The sequence below is a fragment of the Aspergillus homomorphus genome, assembly GCF_003184865.1.
Source record: "Aspergillus homomorphus CBS 101889 unplaced genomic scaffold BO97scaffold_24, whole genome shotgun sequence".
In the NCBI taxonomy this organism is placed as follows: Eukaryota; Fungi; Ascomycota; class Eurotiomycetes; order Eurotiales; family Aspergillaceae; genus Aspergillus; species Aspergillus homomorphus.
The window spans coordinates 28538-47143 of NW_020291910.1; the positions used below are offsets into that span (position 1 = coordinate 28538).

The following is an 18606-nucleotide window of genomic DNA, read 5'->3' on the forward strand; positions in this document are numbered from 1 at the left end:
TAACGCCCCAACCGTAACAAGCCCACTTGAGTCCAAATATTAGTTTAGCTCTAATAGTACAGCAATATGAGTAGTATACCTTGAAGTCTGGGCTACCAGAGAACTGTTCTTGCTTCGCGTCTTCTTGGATAGAAGAGGACTCCTCGTAGCAACTGTAATGGACCAATAAGCCTAAGTGCTATGAATTTAAGAAGTAGCTTGTAGCCCGAAAGAGAAAGCAGTTCAGCTACCCGCCCTTTCGCACTGCGACCGCAAGGTCCATGTTCTCGTCAAACCTAGGTCCCAAATCTCTTTCGTTATGGTAGGCCACTACCAAAAGATCTGGCCTACCGGCAGGCCAGATAACTCGTAAACCCAAAGGCTTTTCACCAGGGGCCCCAGACCTTGATATTATCTGAATAGCAAGGAAATTCAAGGTAGGGGCGCGAGCCGGATAGTTCCAAGGGCTTTGTTTGATCATTGCGAAATGGCTTTGGGTAGCCTTCCCATTTCTGAAGGCAACCATCACGCTCGGCGTATCTCCTGTCTGCCGCCATTGCAAGCCTCAGGGCATAACTATGCCAGACTCTATGTTTACTGCCAAAGCCTGGGAAACCCCACTATATTTTTGCTAGTCAGTATATCTCTAGACATACTAGAGTATCCGCGTAAATGGGAAGCAGTTTGCTCATGTATCGTTTTCTGTGCCATTCGGATTTCTTGTCTTCGTGAAGCAGAAACTCAAGAGTCACAATCGGACGCAGCTCCACGATTTTCTTCTGGTCTATCGAATATGGCATGGCCAGTCTGCGCGAAGCTGCATGGCATAAGTCTTCAATGGTATGCTTATGCTGTTCTCTCGCAAAAGCTCCATCTTGCAGACATTGTTTATGATAGCACCGTTATCAGGACTCCTCGTGCGTGGCTCTGTTTGCCTCTGCGATACTCTGAGTAAGGAAGTCTGGAGTTGACGGGATTCATGGCTCTTTATATATTGCCCTCTGGCCTCGCGGGGCATCACTTGATGGTGGAAAAGTGCATTTGTTTCCGGAAGATCTCTCGGTGTATTTCTCCTTCTCTTTGTTTGTAGTTCAAAACTCTCCGCACAACTTTCACACTCTTGAACTCTGATGAAAAATCTGTCGCGATGCTCATTGTAAAGTTCCGGTGCTTTCATTCACGATATGAGAGCACTGCACTTTCTTTGTCAAACGAAGACCTGCTTTGTCAAGCAGACCTTGCTGTGGTCAATAGCTCCGGGTTTGGCCGTTGTTATTGCAGAATATGCACCGGCGATCTCCGAGTTTGTACCACCTCTCGAACTTGTCATGAGAATCTGTGCACTCTGAAAGGGAATTCAATGGCAGTCACCTGCGATATGGCCTTGGAGGCGTGTCACGGAGTTTATACTGCGCTTTCTCACAGTATCTCTCCGGATTTTTGGCTAGTGTGAAGTAGGCGTGCACCTCCTGATGGGAAGACTTGGGGGTTGAGTCCCTGAGCACTTTTCTCTGTGTATTCCTGAGAGCTGTGGCTGGTCCCTCAACCCCTTGTTGCAAGATTGGTATTTCGTGCACCATTTCTGATACTCGGGATCTCTGGGATAGCTGGATTCTTCTCGGAACGTCGTCAATCCTTGGCGGGGTCTCAGATAGGCTGCTATGATAGGTTGATACACAAGATGGACGAAGGACCAGGGAATCTGTTTCAATGAGCTCGAGTAGTATGGAATGTCTTAAATAACCAGACACGAGAGAAGAGGCTCAGGGTGTCAAAAAGATGTAGAAGGTATAAGGAAGTCAAGAAGAAGAAAAGTGAAGATATATACGAGAATAAGTTGTGGCAGTACTGCACGATAGTGAATGATCAGATGAAGGACTTCATGGTATGTGTAGCAATAGCAAAGAGTCTAGATAGTGAATGATGTATTGACAGTATAGCTCTATTCAGCCAGAGCCTACTGAGTACCAGCTATTGTTCGTAGACTTGCTTTCCGGTACAGAGGGTCAGGAGACAGGATACACTTGCTTGTAGTCCTAGATGAGTATGATCAGCCTTTGACATGCCCGTGTCAAGTGATGAATCACATCATATGGACGACTCAGCCTTGTTATTGATAGCTTCCAGTTTGCCAAATCCACCAGAGGTTCTATCGAACACTATATCCTAATGAATGGCTAGAGCAGAGATGGGCCTTAACAAGCACCGACCACAATGGCCATTTTCTCGGGCAGGCTGGAGACTGAGCATAGTCAGCTGAAGAAAATTGCTATCTCATCAAAGTAAAACACAGGGCCTGCAGTGGCCTTAGGGTTCCCCAGGAAAGTCTTTCACTATGGAGATAGATTTCGCATGCATGTATACTGCTGCTAAAGTGTATTTGGATGATGCTCCATCTTTGCATTCAGACGAAAGCCTGGGGTAGATGCAGTGGACGTGAGGGTGATACAAGAATCAAGAGCCCAATCACGTGAATCAGTCACGTGAAGCTACTGACAAACGACCTCCTCAAGTCATCGGGAGCAGTCCAAGTATCAGGTATATCGCGGGGTTATCATCTCTACGCTACAAGATTTACCGGAGCAATTGTGGAATGGTTGAAGCTGAAAAGGAATTCGTATTATGGACGTTTTGCTCCGAATAAACCCCGAACATAAAACTCCGGTCGTAAATGAGTCTCCGATGAAGACTACTTGGGATATCACAATTTTGAGAAAGCACAGTTGGCAAATGAACCCAGGTCACCGTTTTTGGATTGAGAGATTAACTTTTGTTTGTGACTATCGCACTTCACGAATGCATTGAGCACGATTTGCCTCCACAAAAATCCATCTAAGCAGCAAGCTCGCGGATCTTGGCCTCGATGCGCTCCTTGCGCTGCTCGTGGGTGAGTCTGACCTTGCGGAACTTCTTGCTCTCGGCCTTCCACTCCTCCTTGGTCTTCTTGGAGCCCTCGTCCTCATCCTTCTTGAAGGGGTCCTCACGGATGGCCTTGTGGGCCTCAGTGTAGAGGTCCTCAATGTCACCGGCCTCAATACCAGCCTCGGTGTACTTGTGGAACTGGCCACGGAAGCGCTCCTCGTCGTCATCGGCGAGACCCTCCATGTACTCAGCGACGTGACCGCCGAAGATGTAGTTGCGGAGAGTCTCAGCGTCGAGCTCCTCGGACTCGATGTCGAAACCGGGGAAACGGCTCTCGGAGTGGGGGACTATATATCTATAAGCTTTTCTGTGCGAAATTTCATCGACATAGAGGGAAACTCACCGAAGAGACCGGCATCGGAAGCACCCTTGAGGGCACCGAAGACACGGGCACCAGTGGAGGTGCGGGCCAGACCGACATCAAGGACACACTTGAAGGGGCGGCGCTCGCCATCGTCGGTCTCAGCAGCCTCGGTCAGGCTAAAGATGATAGTTTAGCTAGAGAAGACATGACTTGATAGGCGTGGTTTGCATACTTGTACTCTCCATCAGCCTCCTCAACACCAGTGAAGGTCTCGTCGAGGTTGAGCTTCTTAAGGAGACGGCGACCGACAAGGAGACCGGTGGCGTAGGCGGCAGCCCAGTTGGTCAGACCGTTGGTGATGCCATAGCGCTTGAGCTCGTGGGAGTAAGCGGCGGCGTGAACCTTATCGCCGGTGATGTCGGAAGAGACGATCTGGCAGATAACGTCGCTGTGCAGATATTAGCCAGATGCCCGATTCTCTGGTTTGTGCGATATGGAACGCCTACCGGTTGGTGAAACGGACGACGAGACGGTACTTGGGCGCGTTGTACTTGTTCTTGGCCTGGGTGATCAGGCGCTTGCGAGCATAGTAGTCGGTCTTACCCTCGCGGCGACGACGGTACTTGGTCTGGTAGCGGCTGCGAAATGTTAGCGAAAATTCAATGAGCCTAGAAAAAGGAGAACCAAAAAAAAAAAAAAAACTCACCTGTAGTAAGCGCTGTTCTTGACCTGCTTGTGGAAAGGCTAGATCACGGAACAAGCGAGTCAGCAATTTGCGCTTCAGAGGGGACATCGACTTGTCCGAAGCATCTTGCAAAGACCCGAAAATTCGTCCCACAACGCCTCTACAGCGGGCGGGCGAATCGTAGTCCCATTTGGAGATGAAGGAACAGTCGAGAGCAATCCTAAAACAGATGCTCCTGTGCTAGAACGTGTTCTAACTCACCATTTTGACGGTGACCGGGTGATGAGGACCGAGTTGTCGACGTTGGCTGCGTAGGAAGAAGGAAGGAAAATTCGTGGGCTGACTTTGTGGAAGGCCTCGCTTAGCGTTGCCTGCATCCCGGCGCAGAATTGCGGTTGGCGACGAGCGGGCGGGCGGCTTGGCCACCCTGGACCATGTATGGAACGGAACACCAAGTATACTCCCATCACTACAGAAATCATGCTGGTCAGGTCAATAGTTTCACTAAAGATTTTATTCTGGCAGGGATATCGCTCTGTTGTCGACCTTGGAAAGTTTTATTGATGGCGAGGCTTAATATGGTGAACAACAACCAGGGGGGTCAGACCAGCCCCTATAGTCGCGCCTTATCTGCTACTACTAATTGCAGACCGGTCATCTTCTCTAACTCCCGGACAGCATCTTGTGTTCGTCCTAGATTCACTTTCAGAGTCCTCATTCCTGCTTTCTTTGCACCTTTCAAGTTCTCTCCGATGTCATCGAGGAAAACAATATCTGACGCACGCACCGCACCTCTGCCTTTCTCCTTGGCGATGCGATTCATCTCCCGCAAAGCAGCTTCATAGATCTTTTGGTCCGGCTTCCGGAGGCCGGTATGTGCAGATGATATAAAGAAGTCAAAATGTGATTGCTTGTCGTTGAGATCCTGCCCATACGGATGACCCTCGGGGAAAATGACAGTATTAGACAAAGCCCCCAGGATAAATTGGCCGGATTCCTTCAGCTTCTTCAAGGCCGGAAACATGTAAGGGTCCGGCGTCCGCGACACCCTCATCATTTCCCAAAAGAGGAATTCGGCATCGATCTCAGGCACCGGAGGGGTCGGCTTTCTGGCCTGGATCTTCTCTTGGAACTGCCTCCAGAGATCTGGATTCTGGAGATCGTTTTTGAATCCAGTGAAGAAGTCGGCGTCCATCTTGATGTCTCCTCGTTCTAGTTTGTGCCAGCTGCCGTTGGGGGATGTACGCGAAATGCTGAAGTTCACCCATCCTGGATGAATATTGTGGGCAAGCTCGTAGTCCAAGATGGCTTGGAATGGAGAAAGAACCTAGGGCTAGTCAGTCTTGAATGATCCGTTCGAGTGTAAATGCATGGATGGAGTCTTGGCCTTACACACACTCCTCCGATATCGAACAGGAGGCCTATAGGTCGCTGGTTGTCTGACATGATGACGATGTACTATTCAGTACGGGCATATGAGCTGCGTAGAACTGCGTAAGCAAGCTAGCAAGCAAACGTCAAGTCAGTATATGTAGAATGCGCTGCTGATCAATGCTCGACGTCGAACCGCGGAGTAGCGCCTTGGGGAGGCAGATTGCCGAGGTTAGATAAAGGACCTCGTTCGATGGCGCTTGCTCATCGATCAGTGCGGACCAGCCCCATTTAGGAATCACCTCAGATCTCCAGGTGGCGGTGCCTGCTGCATAGTACCGTGTATTGCTGCAAGAGGTTCCTCATGGGGATGCGACCAACGCAAGGAGCTGATGCTTGATCATCCGGTGGTGGTAAGGGCGAGTTGCGCAACGATCACGTGCCCGCGTTATCGATAGCAGGCGGCACGCGTCGACGGCGAGAATCAATGGAATCTCCTTCTATCCTAGAAGCACCGACGCATCGTCACTATGGGGCCATGGACTCGACTCGTACCATTTCCGAGTTGAAGTCGTCCTTCATCCGGGCGCAAGTGCGGCTTTTGTCTGAAAGCCTCATACCGCCCGAGGACTGGCGACACTATGCATCTGAGGCCACAGAGGATGAGCTGAGCGATAAGGTGGTCGGAGATGCTCTCAAGAAATGTGAGTGTTTGACTTGACGTTACTGCTGTCAAATCACTGGCTTTCATGTTCTTCCCTGTGTCTTCTTTCTACGATATTTCTGTCAGGCCTAACCCGGCAACAGTCAATGCGTCTCTGAAACAGCACAATCGTATCGTTTACTCGTCCCAGGCGGTTCAGCATGTCGCACAGCAAATCGCAAGCCTTTACTGGTCTTCCGTGAATCAGGCGATGCGCGACCGGGGCTCTCTCCTCCAAGGGGTGGAAAAATCCGTGGACCTGTCCAGTCATTTGTGAGCCACAGCTTGGGCCCTTGTGCGGGAAAGGATCATGCGTGTTTGACAGGTCTGACTGTATATCAGGAATATCGCACAACTGCCGTTGGAACTGGAGGACCCAAATGCGAATGATGAGGATCGAGCACGGTAGGGATTACATGAATGGCAGGTTTCAGTTTCATCTGGCTAAACGTGGTACAGATACCAGGAACTACGCGAACAACTGGTGTCCTTGGACAGCCTTCGGAAACAGCGACAGCGGCGGTTGAACCAATTGCGACAGCTACAACGGTTATTAGAACCCTTCCAAAGTCCACAGGATAACATCCAACCGAATTTGGTGACTCGAGATGGGGAGTTGGTTCAGGAACTGGAGAAAATGCGGATGCTTGTTGCGCGTGTAGGAGGTCGGATTGAGCAGGGAAAGAAGAAGCTTAACACTGACGGGCAGAGGGCGTCATCGTATTCGCTAGGAGGGGATGAGAAATTGGAAGCGTTGTTAGATATGACAGAGTGAGTTGAGAGGGAGAGAGGGAGCGAGGGAGCGAGAGAGTTCAGTAGAGCCCATGGAATAACAAGGGTGTGAAAACAAGAAGACCAGTGGACTGCATGCTTAGAGGCTGCATATACAGTACATACCTGTACCATTTGTTTTTCCCCGGAAAAGGTACGGCCGAGACGCGTAGCACAGCTGCATGGAACAGATTGCCCTAGACAATCAATTCACATCAGCATCATCATCAGTAGATCTCAATCACCGACCGACTAACCCTACTACCTTACGGATTTGCTGGTCTAAATTTAGGGGAGAAGGTTTCCAATGCAGTTGGTAGAATTCTGGAAAGGTGCAAGGGGGCAGGCAAATTGAAGTGCAGCTGCATCATCATCATCATCCTCCACCACAGCAGGTGCCAGTGACAGCAAAGAGGGCAAGGGACCTTGATTAGTAGTATTCTTATTTGCGCTGCCCGGCTGCACCTGCTGCTGCCTCTGCTGTTACTGCTGCTTTTCCCTCTTCCTTCTTCTCTTCTTTTTCTCTTTTCTTTTTTGACTTCTCTCGTTTGTCTGGTTATGGTGTTACTTCTATTGTGAGACTCCTCAGATATTCCCCTTGGCGATTATCATCAACTTCACCCCCGATGTTCCTGGCCCTGACCCTGTCCGTGCCTCAACCTTCAGCCCATTCATGAATCGAGATGGCAGAACCCGATGTCTTCACCGCCTCAGTCTGTGGCGCTAACGAGGCTAGTGCTCGGAGTGAATATTCCGGCACTCCGGCGCTTGACCCTTTTGGCTCGAACCTGGTGGTGGTAGACAACACGGAGCGCAATGACGCTGGCCATTGCCAACCGCATCTGGCCTTTTCTTCCCCAGCTTCAGCTCCTGCCCCTGCAGCGGTCGCTTTCCCTGCGCTAGACTTTCCTCTCTTCCCCGAATTCAGCGAATTCATCTTACCCGACCGTCAGATCAAAAGCGAGCCTGTCTCTCCGTCCGGCACCATCAACGCGTCCAAAACCGCATCTGCTCCCAAGACAACCTTCGTTCGTGGGCATCGTCGTCGCTCCACCCACGTTACCCGCTGTGATCTTGAAAAGTTCCGCAAAGAGATCCTCGGCGTAGAGTCGCCAGGATTTGGATTTGACGACGATAACAAGTTTGCAACACCTACCAACCCCGCCCTCGACCCTCACTTTGAAGCTTTGAACCGCGCTTTCGAGGCGGCAAGCATGTCCTTGAACAACAGCGGGGGCATGCCGGGCAGCAATCCTGGTGCGAACATGTATGCCGGCTACGTGGATAACGCCGGCGCCGGTCCGAACATGGCCAACGTACCCCGTCAGTCGATGTCGCCTGCGATGCCACATACCCCTGGTCAGGTCAATGGCGCCGGGCTGCCTGGGATGAACGGTGGAATGCCCATCAATGCGGGTCAACAGATGGATCTTCATCATCTCTACGACATGGTTCTCGAGTTGAGCGAGGTCTTGAAGAATAACCGTGAAACTACGAAGAGTATTGTTACTAGTGCGGAGGAGATTATGGTATGATTCATCAAACTACAGAAGTGGGCGTGGCAATGCTGACGGTCTTAGAAACGTTCTGTTGCAGAAGGAGTCAGCCCGAACATCCAGCAAGTCAATGGCGAACTTTCAGGTCGGTAATTGACCTTCCGGATAATCGCAACCATGCTAATTAGTCCAGCTGCCCGCATCGCGGAACTCGAACGCGCCCTCGCGAAAGAGAAACGTCTCGTCGAAATACTCCGGAACGAACAGGTGGAGAACACAAAACTGATCGGTGAATACGAGGCGGCCGTGGGTGTTATGGTGGAGCAGATTCGCAACTACTGCCAGAACAACAACCTCCACTACCTAGCGCAGAAACGTCACTATAACAACCTCCTCCAAGCCGAGCGTGACTCCCACCTGGAGAGCCGATTGGATCGGGACTACTGGCATGCGCAGACCATGAAATGTGCTGAGATGATCCGCACCGCCTACCGCTTGCGGTGCGAGGAAGAGGAAACCCCAATTCGCATCGTGGCCGGTCTCCAGAATGAAGTGCGTGCCTATCGCAACGCACTAGGCATGGAACCCGAGAAGCCGGAGGAGGAATACGGCTGGGAGATCCTGAAAGACGTCCCTGGCGGTTCCGAGTAACATGGCAGCCTCCGTACCCTGGCGGTATGCTTGAGCTATGACGATGACGACTTGGTTATCGGTTTTAAAAAACACACCACATTGCATAAGGCGTTTTGGAGCAGCACATGTTACTTAGGGATTGTTTACGGGGAAAGATACCCATCTTCGCATAGTTTGTATCGTTGTCTTTCTGCTGGTTGTGGTACGAGGCAGTTACCTCGGACATTCGCACCGGATCTATCACCCAGCCTCAGGATCTGAAAGTTGTTCTTGAGCAGTTTGCATGCATTTTACGCAGCGAAATACTAATTATGCCTGCTTAATTTCTTTTCATTGAACATGGACCTCTACTCTATTCCGTGTAAAACACCTCATCCAGCACCTTCCACCACCCAGGACCCTCAGCACTACCCACAGCGCCGGGAATCGGACTCTCCTGCAAGACCAGATAACGTCAGCACAGACGGCCTCCCACCTACAAAAAGATAAGAGAGAAAGGAAAGGATAATATACCTGCATCCCATCGGTCAAAGCCCACCATTCCCGCACCTTAGGATTCGCCCGCATCCGCTCCATATCCCCCTCGTAGTCCTCCCCGATATACTTGAACGTCGCGAACAATGTGCGGTCGTTATCGAAGAAGATGGAATCTGTTTTCAACCGGGTCAGCCTCAAGCACTAGTCACTTTGCTTTGTGTGCAGTATGTCAAAGCGACAATCCGCTAGTCTCTTCTCATCCTCCTCGGTGCAAGTATCTCGTCTCCCTCAACACTCCCCGGTCCTGTACTGTACTATGCAATGGGGAATAGGTACTGTTCAAGGTGGAGGGGTGGGGGGGGGGAAGGCAACATACAATCCCGAATCCCACACTCGTGGATCTGCCGCAGCACCTCGGGCCACACGTTCGCGTGACATTCTTTGTATGCTGCTACTGCTGAGGGCTTAAGGTGCACGATTTGTGCGATGCGGCGGGCTTGCGGGGACATTCTGGGGGTGGTTGCTGTTGGGTTGGGGGTTTGAGGGTTGTGCTGGGGTGAGGTTGGTTGTCTTTGTTGGTATCGTTGGGATTTATGACTCTGGAGGGTTAGGAAGAGTGATTGAGTGCCGGAGATGAGGTTCGAGTAAGGTAAATAGGGCCGAGGGATGTACTGTACTTGTGTTCTTGTGGTTGGGGTTGTGGTGTGGGGATGGATGGAGGAGGGGTTGTTATGGGTTCGGGGGGTATTCGCCCGAGCGCGGGGATGATCTTCGCTCTTTGCTTGGGGTGCTTGGCGCTGCTGTATACTTGGTGATGGATTGAGTTGTTGGTGGTTTGGGTCTTAGTTGGTTCTATTGAGGGTATTTCATTGTTGGATCAGTTATTGACGCGCAGGAGCATGGTGCTTGCGGCTATATATTCAGTGGCGGTAGCAACTTTTATTGTGGCAGAAGCGCGAACTCACTTAAAGGGCACCATACAGGAAGTCATTAGGAAAGTAATACCGAAAGTTAAACAATAGAAGAGAAGTACACGTTTGGTATCCATCATAAATCAGTCATCATCAATAAACCAGAAAACATTCCAACCCGCAACAACAGCTCTACCGTTGCCCAACTTGGCTCTTCGAGACTGGTCGGATCCACGACACAACCACGTTCGCTCCTATCGATATCGCACCGATGATCCAGAGGGACCTGGAGTAGTCCGAGCCATTGTAGCGGAATATGATTGCAAAAATGATGCCGCCAAGGTTTCCCATTCCGCCAACAGCGCCGGAGACCACACCTACATCATTCATATTAACATCTCATGTTGCACAAAATTGGTGATAGAGCCAAGCTTACCATTAGCGAAAGGATAGACATGCGGCACCAAGGCGAAGTTGGCGCCATTACACGACTCCAAGAAGAATGCAAGCCCGGCGATGAGGCCGAACATGGTGGATTCGGATTTGGGGTTCGTCAAGCCGATCGCGAGTTCGAACGCACCCATGACAACACCCAAGAACACGAGCAGGATCTTCTTCGACCACAGGTTCTGTGTGCGACGGAGCAGGAGGTCGGCAAGGAAGCCACCGGCGGGCCGGAAAATGACGTTGAGCAGGCCGAACATGGCAGCCCACTGTCCAGTCTTGGTCTGACCCATGTGAGGGAAGTTTGCGGAGTAGTACTCGCCCAGGTTGGAGTTAATGGCAAGCTCCGCACCAAAAGAGCAGGCGTAGGGGATAGCTACTGCGGCAGTAGATAGACTGAACAGTACCCCCATGGCCTCCTTGCGTGTAGGGGCTATGACCGTCTCAGTTCGGAGGGCGTCAAACTCGGCGATGGTTTGAGAATCGGAGCCAAGAGACACTGGGGTTTGTGCGCCCTTCTTCTCCACATCTGCCATGACATTCGTCATGGATGGCGTGCTGGAAGGCTGGTTGGATATTGCGTCCGCTTGAAGGTCGACAATATTGCCTTCCGACTCGGCAGCCATCTCGCGATCCCAGAGGTGACGCTCTGACCATTTCCCCGTCGGTGTGTCTTCGCACAAGAACAGCATTGCCAATGCAATGACAACGATGATAATGAACGGGACAATGAAGGCCACTCTCCAGGCTTTGTGGGACGACAGGCCTTGGGAGTAGACCAAAGAGTCGTAGACGGCAGGCATCACAAAGCTAGAATGCGTTAATCAGTGTTGATCAATGGAGTCGGATAAACTTAAGGCCTCAACTTACTATGTAATGCCACCACCAGCATTCCCCCAACCTCCAGCAAGGGCATTGGCCATCCCGACAATCTTCTTGTCGAAGAAGCCCGTGCACCAAACCTGACAAGGCACGAACGTGCCTCCCAGTATACCAATGAAGAACCGTAGCGCAATCAAGCCCTTAGGGGTGGTGACCAGACCAGCCATAGCAGTGGGAATGGCACCGCTGAGCAACAGTCCAATGAACACCAGCCGCGGTCCATACCGGTCACAGAGTGGTCCTGCCACAAACCGCACCAGTAGTCTAAGCAATTGGTCAACTGCCTGCTCCGAGTGTATGGGAACGTGTACCTTACGTTGCTAGCAGGGCAACAATGTTCGAGTTTGCCACGTCTTGCTGTGTCATGTGCAAGTCTTTTCGAATCGTGACAGTCAACTAGACACATTGGACAGGTCAGTTTTGATCGTCAAAGCTGATTGACCTGGAAGGCTTTCCAACTTACCAGCGGTGGGAAAGCGTACCACGAAAGGAACGCAACCATGAAACCGAGCCATGAAAAGAAGAAAACCCGTCCATATCGATCGAATGGGTTCAGCACAGGGATAGACAGGGCTTTGCGATTACTTGGATTGATATCGGGTGAGGCAAAGAGCAGTTTGACAAACTTCATGGTCAGTCACACCTTATGTGCAGGTGTCTGATTGATGAGTTAGGGAGAAAAGTTGAGATACAGGACACAGGAGAAATGATAGAACTATAGATTGAGCACGAGGGTATCACAGCAAGCAACACCACCAGGGTGCGGAAAAGAGAATAGGCCAATGGACCGCTATGCAAAACAGCGGTGCTATGGGTCCGGAGGTTTTCCTGTATTCTAGGACAGAGGAGATGTTTAGATCCAGACTAGGAGGAAAAAACTTGAACCTCATATATAGACCATGACTAGAGTCATATCTCCAAGGCATGAAGGTATGAACACAGGATGATGCGCCTGGCGAACGACCGCCATGTCAGAGCTATATCTCTATCTCCTAGGAGATATTCGGATGAAAGTCATGACTGTGTTAACTCGAGATTAGGACACATGCCCAGTCGCATATCTCCCAGCACCTCGTAACAGTCCTGGGCAGTGCGGCAGCAGGAAAATCATAATCGAGGCGATGATAATGAAGCCAATCTAGACGGCGACGCGCAGCGATCCACTCGTCGGACGGCTCTAACATGATAGTGGATACTGCAGTTGGTAGCGCAGCAGCACAGTACTAACCGGAGATGACCTCAGGGTTCGTGGTATGAAGCGAAGATCCAGACCCATTTCCTTGCCTCCATGTACAGAAGTGGCCAAAGGACGTGATTCATCAGGCCAAGAGATAAGGCACAGGGACTCTGCACGGCAATTGAGTTGTTGATAGGCATGGCGCTGATACTGAGGCTGATAAGGAAGGAAATCTGGAGGAATAACTCCGCGGAGGTTCTCTCAGAACCGGCGAGGCAGGTTATCTATCAGTATCAGCAGCGAGACGGCACTGACAGGCCAAGGTAGCCGGTAAGTGGGCCTCCGTCCTGGTGCCCATCTCCATCGGCAGCCAGAAAAATTTTCGCCATGAATGGATCATCCCGGTTCTTGGTTTTGCTTGACTCGGTCAACTTGCCTAACCTGCTATAATCTCTGCCCCAACTTAGTCCCGACTAGTCGCTGATCGACTTTGCTGAATGGCCATCCATAAGAAATGGGAGGAGCACTACGTCTCCATCGATGGGGACTTCCCAAAGGCGGGTGTTTCGGAGCGGTGTCGGGAAAAGCTCTGAAGTCAGCTCATTTTGCATTCATTATTTGCAAATACCCCGTGGAGGTAAGTAGATTGCCAGACCCCACAGAAAGAGAATCCGAGATTCCGGAAGCGTATCTGAGTGGACGATAGGGGGAGGGTAATCTGAGTGGTGTATTGATAAGGAGGAAGTTTGTTTCTGTTCCATGGATCGGGAAGCCCGAAAAAAAATAAAAGGCCCAAAGCGGCAGTGGAGATCAGGTGCCACCAGCCCGCCAGCCCGCGCCTGCACAGACCATGAGATGGGCTGATGCTCGCGAGGCACTGGACGGCGGCCCAATAAAAAGCTCCTCATTAGAGCAGCGGCCAACGTGATGCCCTGTACCCTAATCTCCTACTAATACCATTAATGCAGCACTGCCATTGTCTTTAACGAGGTAATACTATCAACATGAATAGAATAACAGCATATCCTTGAGACAAAGGGATAATAAACGCACAGGAGTGTGTGCGCAGCACATCAATGTTCATGTCACGCCCGGCGGAAAGTGCTCATGTCTATAGTGAGGTTTCTGGGGTCGACCTCCTTATCCCTTGTCATGTAGGAAAAGGATTAAGTCCTAGCCTCTAGCTAAATCGCCACGCAGAAATTCAAAATTGCGAACATAAATTGGTATCCCTACTTTACAGAGCTAATGTATAACATCCCAGTATAAGCACTAACGACTTTCAAGAACCAAACGTATCCTCATAACGGCAACATACAAACACTACCAGTCAATCACTCCAGGCGGTGCTGCTCGCTTACTTAACGGTGCCTTCTCACCCAACTTCTTTCCGCGAAGTCCCCGGTATTTCTTGTCGTGCTTTTGGAATGGATCTGGTGCTTCTCCCTTCTTCACCTTCCACTTCTCGGTCCCCAGGACGGAGTCCAGCTCATCCACCGGAGGCAGCTTCAAGTAAACCCAACCATCATCACGCTCCTCAACGGGAAATGTGGCAATATTCATGCTCTCATCGTTAGAGCAGCGGCCCGCCTGCTCCCCGTTGAGCTCAAAGTTGCGTTTGTGATTCGGACAGGACACCCAGTACTTGCCTGCATCATCGTCGCCAATCAAGCCATCTGATAAGACGAAAGCACGTTTATGAGGGCACATTTGCTGTGTCGCATAGAACTTGCCTTTGATCTTGAAGACAGCAAGTTGCGTATCCCCGCGTTTGAGGTTTGCGGATGTGATTCCATCGGAGAAGTGGTCTGCCTTGATCATAGGCTGCCATGAAAGACTAGACCATTGGTGGCCCTTGAAGTCCGCCTTTGCGGGCTCATTAGACCAGTAGGTGGGTCTTTCTTGGCCACGCTCCTTGATGACCTCCACAGTTTCAACCGTCTCATCTGTATTGGCGAATTGTTGAAAATGTTTGCGCCGCTTCGGATCCCGGATTGTTTCCGTCCATTCGCAAAAATAGCCGTCCACTAGCTCCTGCATTTGCTGCTCCATTTCCGCGCCAATCCCTAACTTGTCATCAAGTACCACTTCTCGTAGGTACTCAATTCCACCTGGAAGGTTTTCAATCCACCGCGCTGTCCGTTGCAGCTTATCCGCCGTGCGGATATAGAAAATGAGATACCGATCAATGAGAGGGATAACTTTCTCTGGGGGCACATCTTTCGCTAAGATCTCAGAGTGCCGGGGTTTGGCACCTCCGTTGCCTCCAACAAAAATATTGAAGCCTTTCTCTGTGGAGATTAGGCCAAAACTAGCGGATGTCAGCCCTTGATTTGTGACCGGGAGCGCGGGAGTGCACTTACTCCTTGTTTTGTGCTTCAGCGCATTCTCGTACGCATCCAGATACAGCGCCCTTCAGCTTGTGAGGAGACCGAAGACTCTTGTAGCGCTCTTCTAGACGAATAGCCATTCCAACACTGTCTCCATTACCGAAACGGCACCAGGTCGTTCCGACACAGCTCTGTGACAAACGAGAGTGTCAGTCATCTAAAACGGATCAGCAGGGATTACAACGCTCTTACCTTGATGGTACGCAGGGACTTCGCATAAGCATGGCCACTCTCCATGCCCGCGTTCACGAGTTCTGTCCAGATGTCGAGAAGATCCTGCTTCTTGGCTCCGAACATATCGATACGCTGGCCTCCAGTGATCTTGCAGTAAAGATTGTACTTCTTTGCCACTTGTCCAATGGCAATCAGCTTGTCTGCAGTGATTTCGCCTCCTGGGACGCGAGGTACCACTGAGAATGTCCCGTTCCGTTGGATATTGGCAAGGAACCTATCATTCGTCTCCTGCAAATCATGGTATCCCTTATCCATGATATGGGGATTGAAGAGACTAGACAGGACGGATGCGATCGCGGGCTTGCACAGTTCGCAGCCAAGGGACTCGGGGTTCTTTCCCACCGCTCGCATTACATCTTCGAATGTCTTCAGCTGTTTGACAGCAATAATGTTGTAGAGATCAACGCGTGAATGTGGGATATGAATACACACTGCGGTGCGATTAGCTTGAGAATTTCTGAAGAGAGGAGAATAACGTACGGTTATTGGAGACTTCTTGGCCCATGTCCAGCATGGTCTTGTTGAAGATCGACTGCACTAAGGGCATGCAGCCGCCGCAACCGGTCCCTGCTTTAGTGCACGACTTAACTTCGCTGATGGTTTTGCAGGTGCCACTCTTGATCTTGGCAACCAAGTCCCCTTTGGTGACATTGTGACAAGCACAGATCTGGGTACTGTCGTCACTGTTCACCCATTAGCCAGATTTGCGGGTAAACGTTGGGAATAGAAATACTCACAGGTCGTCCCCATTCTCCTCTCCATCCTTTTGGGCACCCAAAATGAATTGGCTGGGAGGCACCTCTAATTCCTTTTGCATCTTGACCATTTGGTTCAGTTTGAGATAATCTCTCGTATCTCCGATCATCATTCCACCGAGCAAGTATTTACCATCCATGGTGAACAGGTATTTCTTGTAGACACCACTAAAGGGGTCTTTGTAGGTAAGTGCTTTTACCAACGACTCACTGTCATTATCGCTGTCTTTCCGGTCAGTTTGAATCGACGGCCTTTGACCAGGAAGAAACTTGGGCCCATCCCTGTCAGCGAAGAAATCACCAAAGCTGGCAACATCTACCCCTAATAGCTTTAGTTTAGTGCTAAGGTCAGGACGTTTGAAGCTTTTTGGCTCTTTATCGGGATTCGTCAGGTTGTATGCCAGAATATCGGCCATTTCGATACCCGGAGCGATGATACCGAACGTTTGATTTTCCCAGCTTGCGCATTCGCCGACAGCATAGATATCCTCAACGGATGTCTGCAGACTACAAGGCTCGATTAGATCGAGGTCAGTCCAAGAAGTGTACACGAACATACCTTTCATTGATGACAAACCCTCCTCGCCCCGCACATTGAATGCCTGCGGTTTGCCCTAATTCATCCCTGGGGTGGACTCCGATCTGAATTGATTTGTTAGCGCAAAAGGACATGAGGAATAACATAAAGACAGAAGCATACCGCAAAGCATATACAGCAACAGCTGATTTCTTCACCATCCTCGAAGACGATCCCCGTGACATTGTTGTCAGCGTCTGTCTTGATCGTCGCTACGCGCTTCTGGTGCAGCACATCCAAGCCCAGCTCTCTGATTTTGCGTGTCACAAGTGTTCCGGCATCTCCGTCCAGCTGTCTGGCCAGCACCCACTTGTTACGATCAATGAGTTTCACGTTTCCGAAGTCACCAAGATCAGTCATGGCTTTGGCTGCTTCCAGGCCTAACAAGCCCCCACCAACAGTAACTCCTGTCTGGCCTTTGTGCTTCGAGGCAAACTCAATGAGCTTCTCGAGGTCGGAAATTGTCCGATAAACGAAGATCCCTTTAGCATCGTAGCCTGGAGTATGGGTAGGAAGGACGGCATCGGAGCCAGTAGCAAGGACAAGGATATCGTAAGTGATAGTATCTCCTGTTGACGTCTTGACTTGCTTGAGGCGGGGTATGATCTCCGTTACCCGCGTGTTGAGATGGTAGTCAAAAGATCGATCTTTGACAGAACCATACTGATCGACTTCAGTCACCATCTATAACTACTATCTCAAACATGGATAACTTACCCATTCTGTCGGCTCAAGGTACAGGTCCTCGATCTTGCGGTGCTCAAAGAATGAAGAAAGCCCAACCCGATTGTATGCGACATGCGGCTCCTCCCCGATAACAAGAATATCATATTGCCGACGGTCCGCATCTTGCTTGATGATCTTTTCGCTATTGTGAGACACGAGCAGTCAGCACAATTTCCACTCATACCATGCACCCTGGATGACGATAACATACATCAACGAGATAGCAACCATTCCCAAGCCTACCACCACAATCTTTTGACGTGCACACGAGTCATGTCTGCGCGGCTCTGTATTGGTGGTAGAATCCATGCCGGATGACGTTAGGGGGGAGACATCGTGAATGACAGGGTCGCTGCTTTTGGATCCGTCCAGCAGAGGCATTGTATTGGATGACGCAAATTCAGGAGATTCTGGTATTGCGGCAGATTACAGAAAATTCCCAGAAGGCTGTCTTCCATACCACCAAATGGCCAAGGAGCCTTCTCCTCATATACTAGGGCACATCTCCTGATGATTTCCGCCAAGTTGCTGGTAAGCGCCCGGCGACAGATTGCCTGACTCGAGCCATCGTCTTTCTCCGTGGCACTCCCTTCAGAGAAAAACTATGAGACAATTAATTGGGCCAATTCCGGGCCACAGCCAGGGGTCTTTGCGCCCCGCCAGGTCGATCATGGAAGCCACCGTTCATGGGTTAATGGGAACAAGCCGTGGATCAGGGAATAGGAGCGAATGGATAAGGGGAAGGTACTGGGGGGAGTAAGCGCCGAGGCACCCTTCTAGACCCAACGAGGGTAGAATGGGGCAAAGGGTGAAGACAGGGTTGGATTGCCACACATGCACTCACATGTCTCCGCGGAGAAAGAGCAGGGAATGGGTTGGGTGATAGTGAGGATAGATAGCACGGCCAGATATTGATGGTTTTACCAACAATAGACCCAAAGCTTATCGGTCAGGCTGATAAGCAAACTGGATCCACCCGACTGGATAAATAACGCTTCTTTATGTAAGCTATGCACATGCTTAGTTTATGCTTCGGCATCGGCTCCTTGCAGGAACTCCTCCTGCTTTGATTTATCCCGATCTAAATATCTCCTCCATTCCTCCCTCGACGCACGAGGACCATGATGAGGTGCCACAAATGGGCCCATCTAGCTTCATTCCACTCTTGC

General features: G+C 50.6%; 6 protein-coding genes across 6 annotated transcripts; 2 read left to right on the forward strand and 4 right to left on the reverse strand.

The window, feature by feature from the left end:
* Positions 1-2497: 2497 nt before the first annotated feature.
* Positions 2498-5651, reverse strand: BO97DRAFT_471145 (60S ribosomal uL18 domain-containing protein). Its single transcript, XM_025700020.1, has 7 exons — positions 5283-5651; positions 4531-5217; positions 3912-3949; positions 3712-3843; positions 3438-3653; positions 3245-3381; positions 2498-3188 (listed from the first exon to the last, which is right to left on the reverse strand). The coding sequence occupies exons 1-7, from the start codon at positions 5334-5336 to the stop codon at positions 2812-2814; spliced, it is 1641 nt and encodes a 546-aa protein (XP_025550251.1). The 5' UTR covers positions 5337-5651; the 3' UTR covers positions 2498-2811.
* A 148-nt stretch (positions 5652-5799) lies between these two features.
* BO97DRAFT_370961 (kinetochore subunit FTA4 family protein) lies at positions 5800-6818 on the forward strand (the record flags this gene model as incomplete). The annotated part of the gene is made up of 4 exons (XM_025692799.1): positions 5800-5965; positions 6069-6237; positions 6307-6369; positions 6424-6818. The coding sequence occupies 4 exons, from the start codon at positions 5800-5802 to the stop codon at positions 6737-6739; spliced, it is 714 nt and encodes a 237-aa protein (XP_025550252.1). The 3' UTR covers positions 6740-6818.
* A 600-nt stretch (positions 6819-7418) lies between these two features.
* On the forward strand, positions 7419-9178 carry BO97DRAFT_444044 (uncharacterized protein; the record flags this gene model as incomplete). Its single annotated transcript, XM_025698423.1, has 3 exons — positions 7419-8264; positions 8316-8376; positions 8425-9178. 3 exons carry the CDS (start codon positions 7419-7421, stop codon positions 8880-8882), a joined length of 1365 nt encoding a protein of 454 aa, XP_025550253.1. The 3' UTR covers positions 8883-9178.
* BO97DRAFT_104100 (L-rhamnose mutarotase) lies at positions 9050-10205 on the reverse strand. The gene is made up of 3 exons (XM_025689857.1): positions 9718-10205; positions 9378-9514; positions 9050-9300 (listed from the first exon to the last, which is right to left on the reverse strand). Exons 1-3 carry the CDS (start codon positions 9848-9850, stop codon positions 9217-9219), a joined length of 354 nt encoding a protein of 117 aa, XP_025550254.1. The 5' UTR covers positions 9851-10205; the 3' UTR covers positions 9050-9216.
* A 239-nt stretch (positions 10206-10444) lies between these two features.
* Positions 10445-12209, reverse strand: BO97DRAFT_425732 (MFS transporter; the record flags this gene model as incomplete). The annotated part of the gene is made up of 5 exons (XM_025697092.1): positions 10445-10629; positions 10689-11506; positions 11567-11842; positions 11895-11974; positions 12042-12209. The coding sequence occupies 5 exons, from the start codon at positions 12207-12209 to the stop codon at positions 10445-10447; spliced, it is 1527 nt and encodes a 508-aa protein (XP_025550255.1).
* A 1562-nt stretch (positions 12210-13771) lies between these two features.
* niiA (nitrite reductase niiA) lies at positions 13772-17875 on the reverse strand. The gene is made up of 9 exons (XM_025695397.1): positions 17649-17875; positions 17429-17579; positions 16835-17374; positions 16694-16776; positions 16117-16641; positions 15860-16062; positions 15338-15810; positions 15119-15276; positions 13772-15066 (listed from the first exon to the last, which is right to left on the reverse strand). Exons 1-9 carry the CDS (start codon positions 17816-17818, stop codon positions 14079-14081), a joined length of 3291 nt encoding a protein of 1096 aa, XP_025550256.1. The 5' UTR covers positions 17819-17875; the 3' UTR covers positions 13772-14078.
* Positions 17876-18606: the final 731 nt, after the last annotated feature.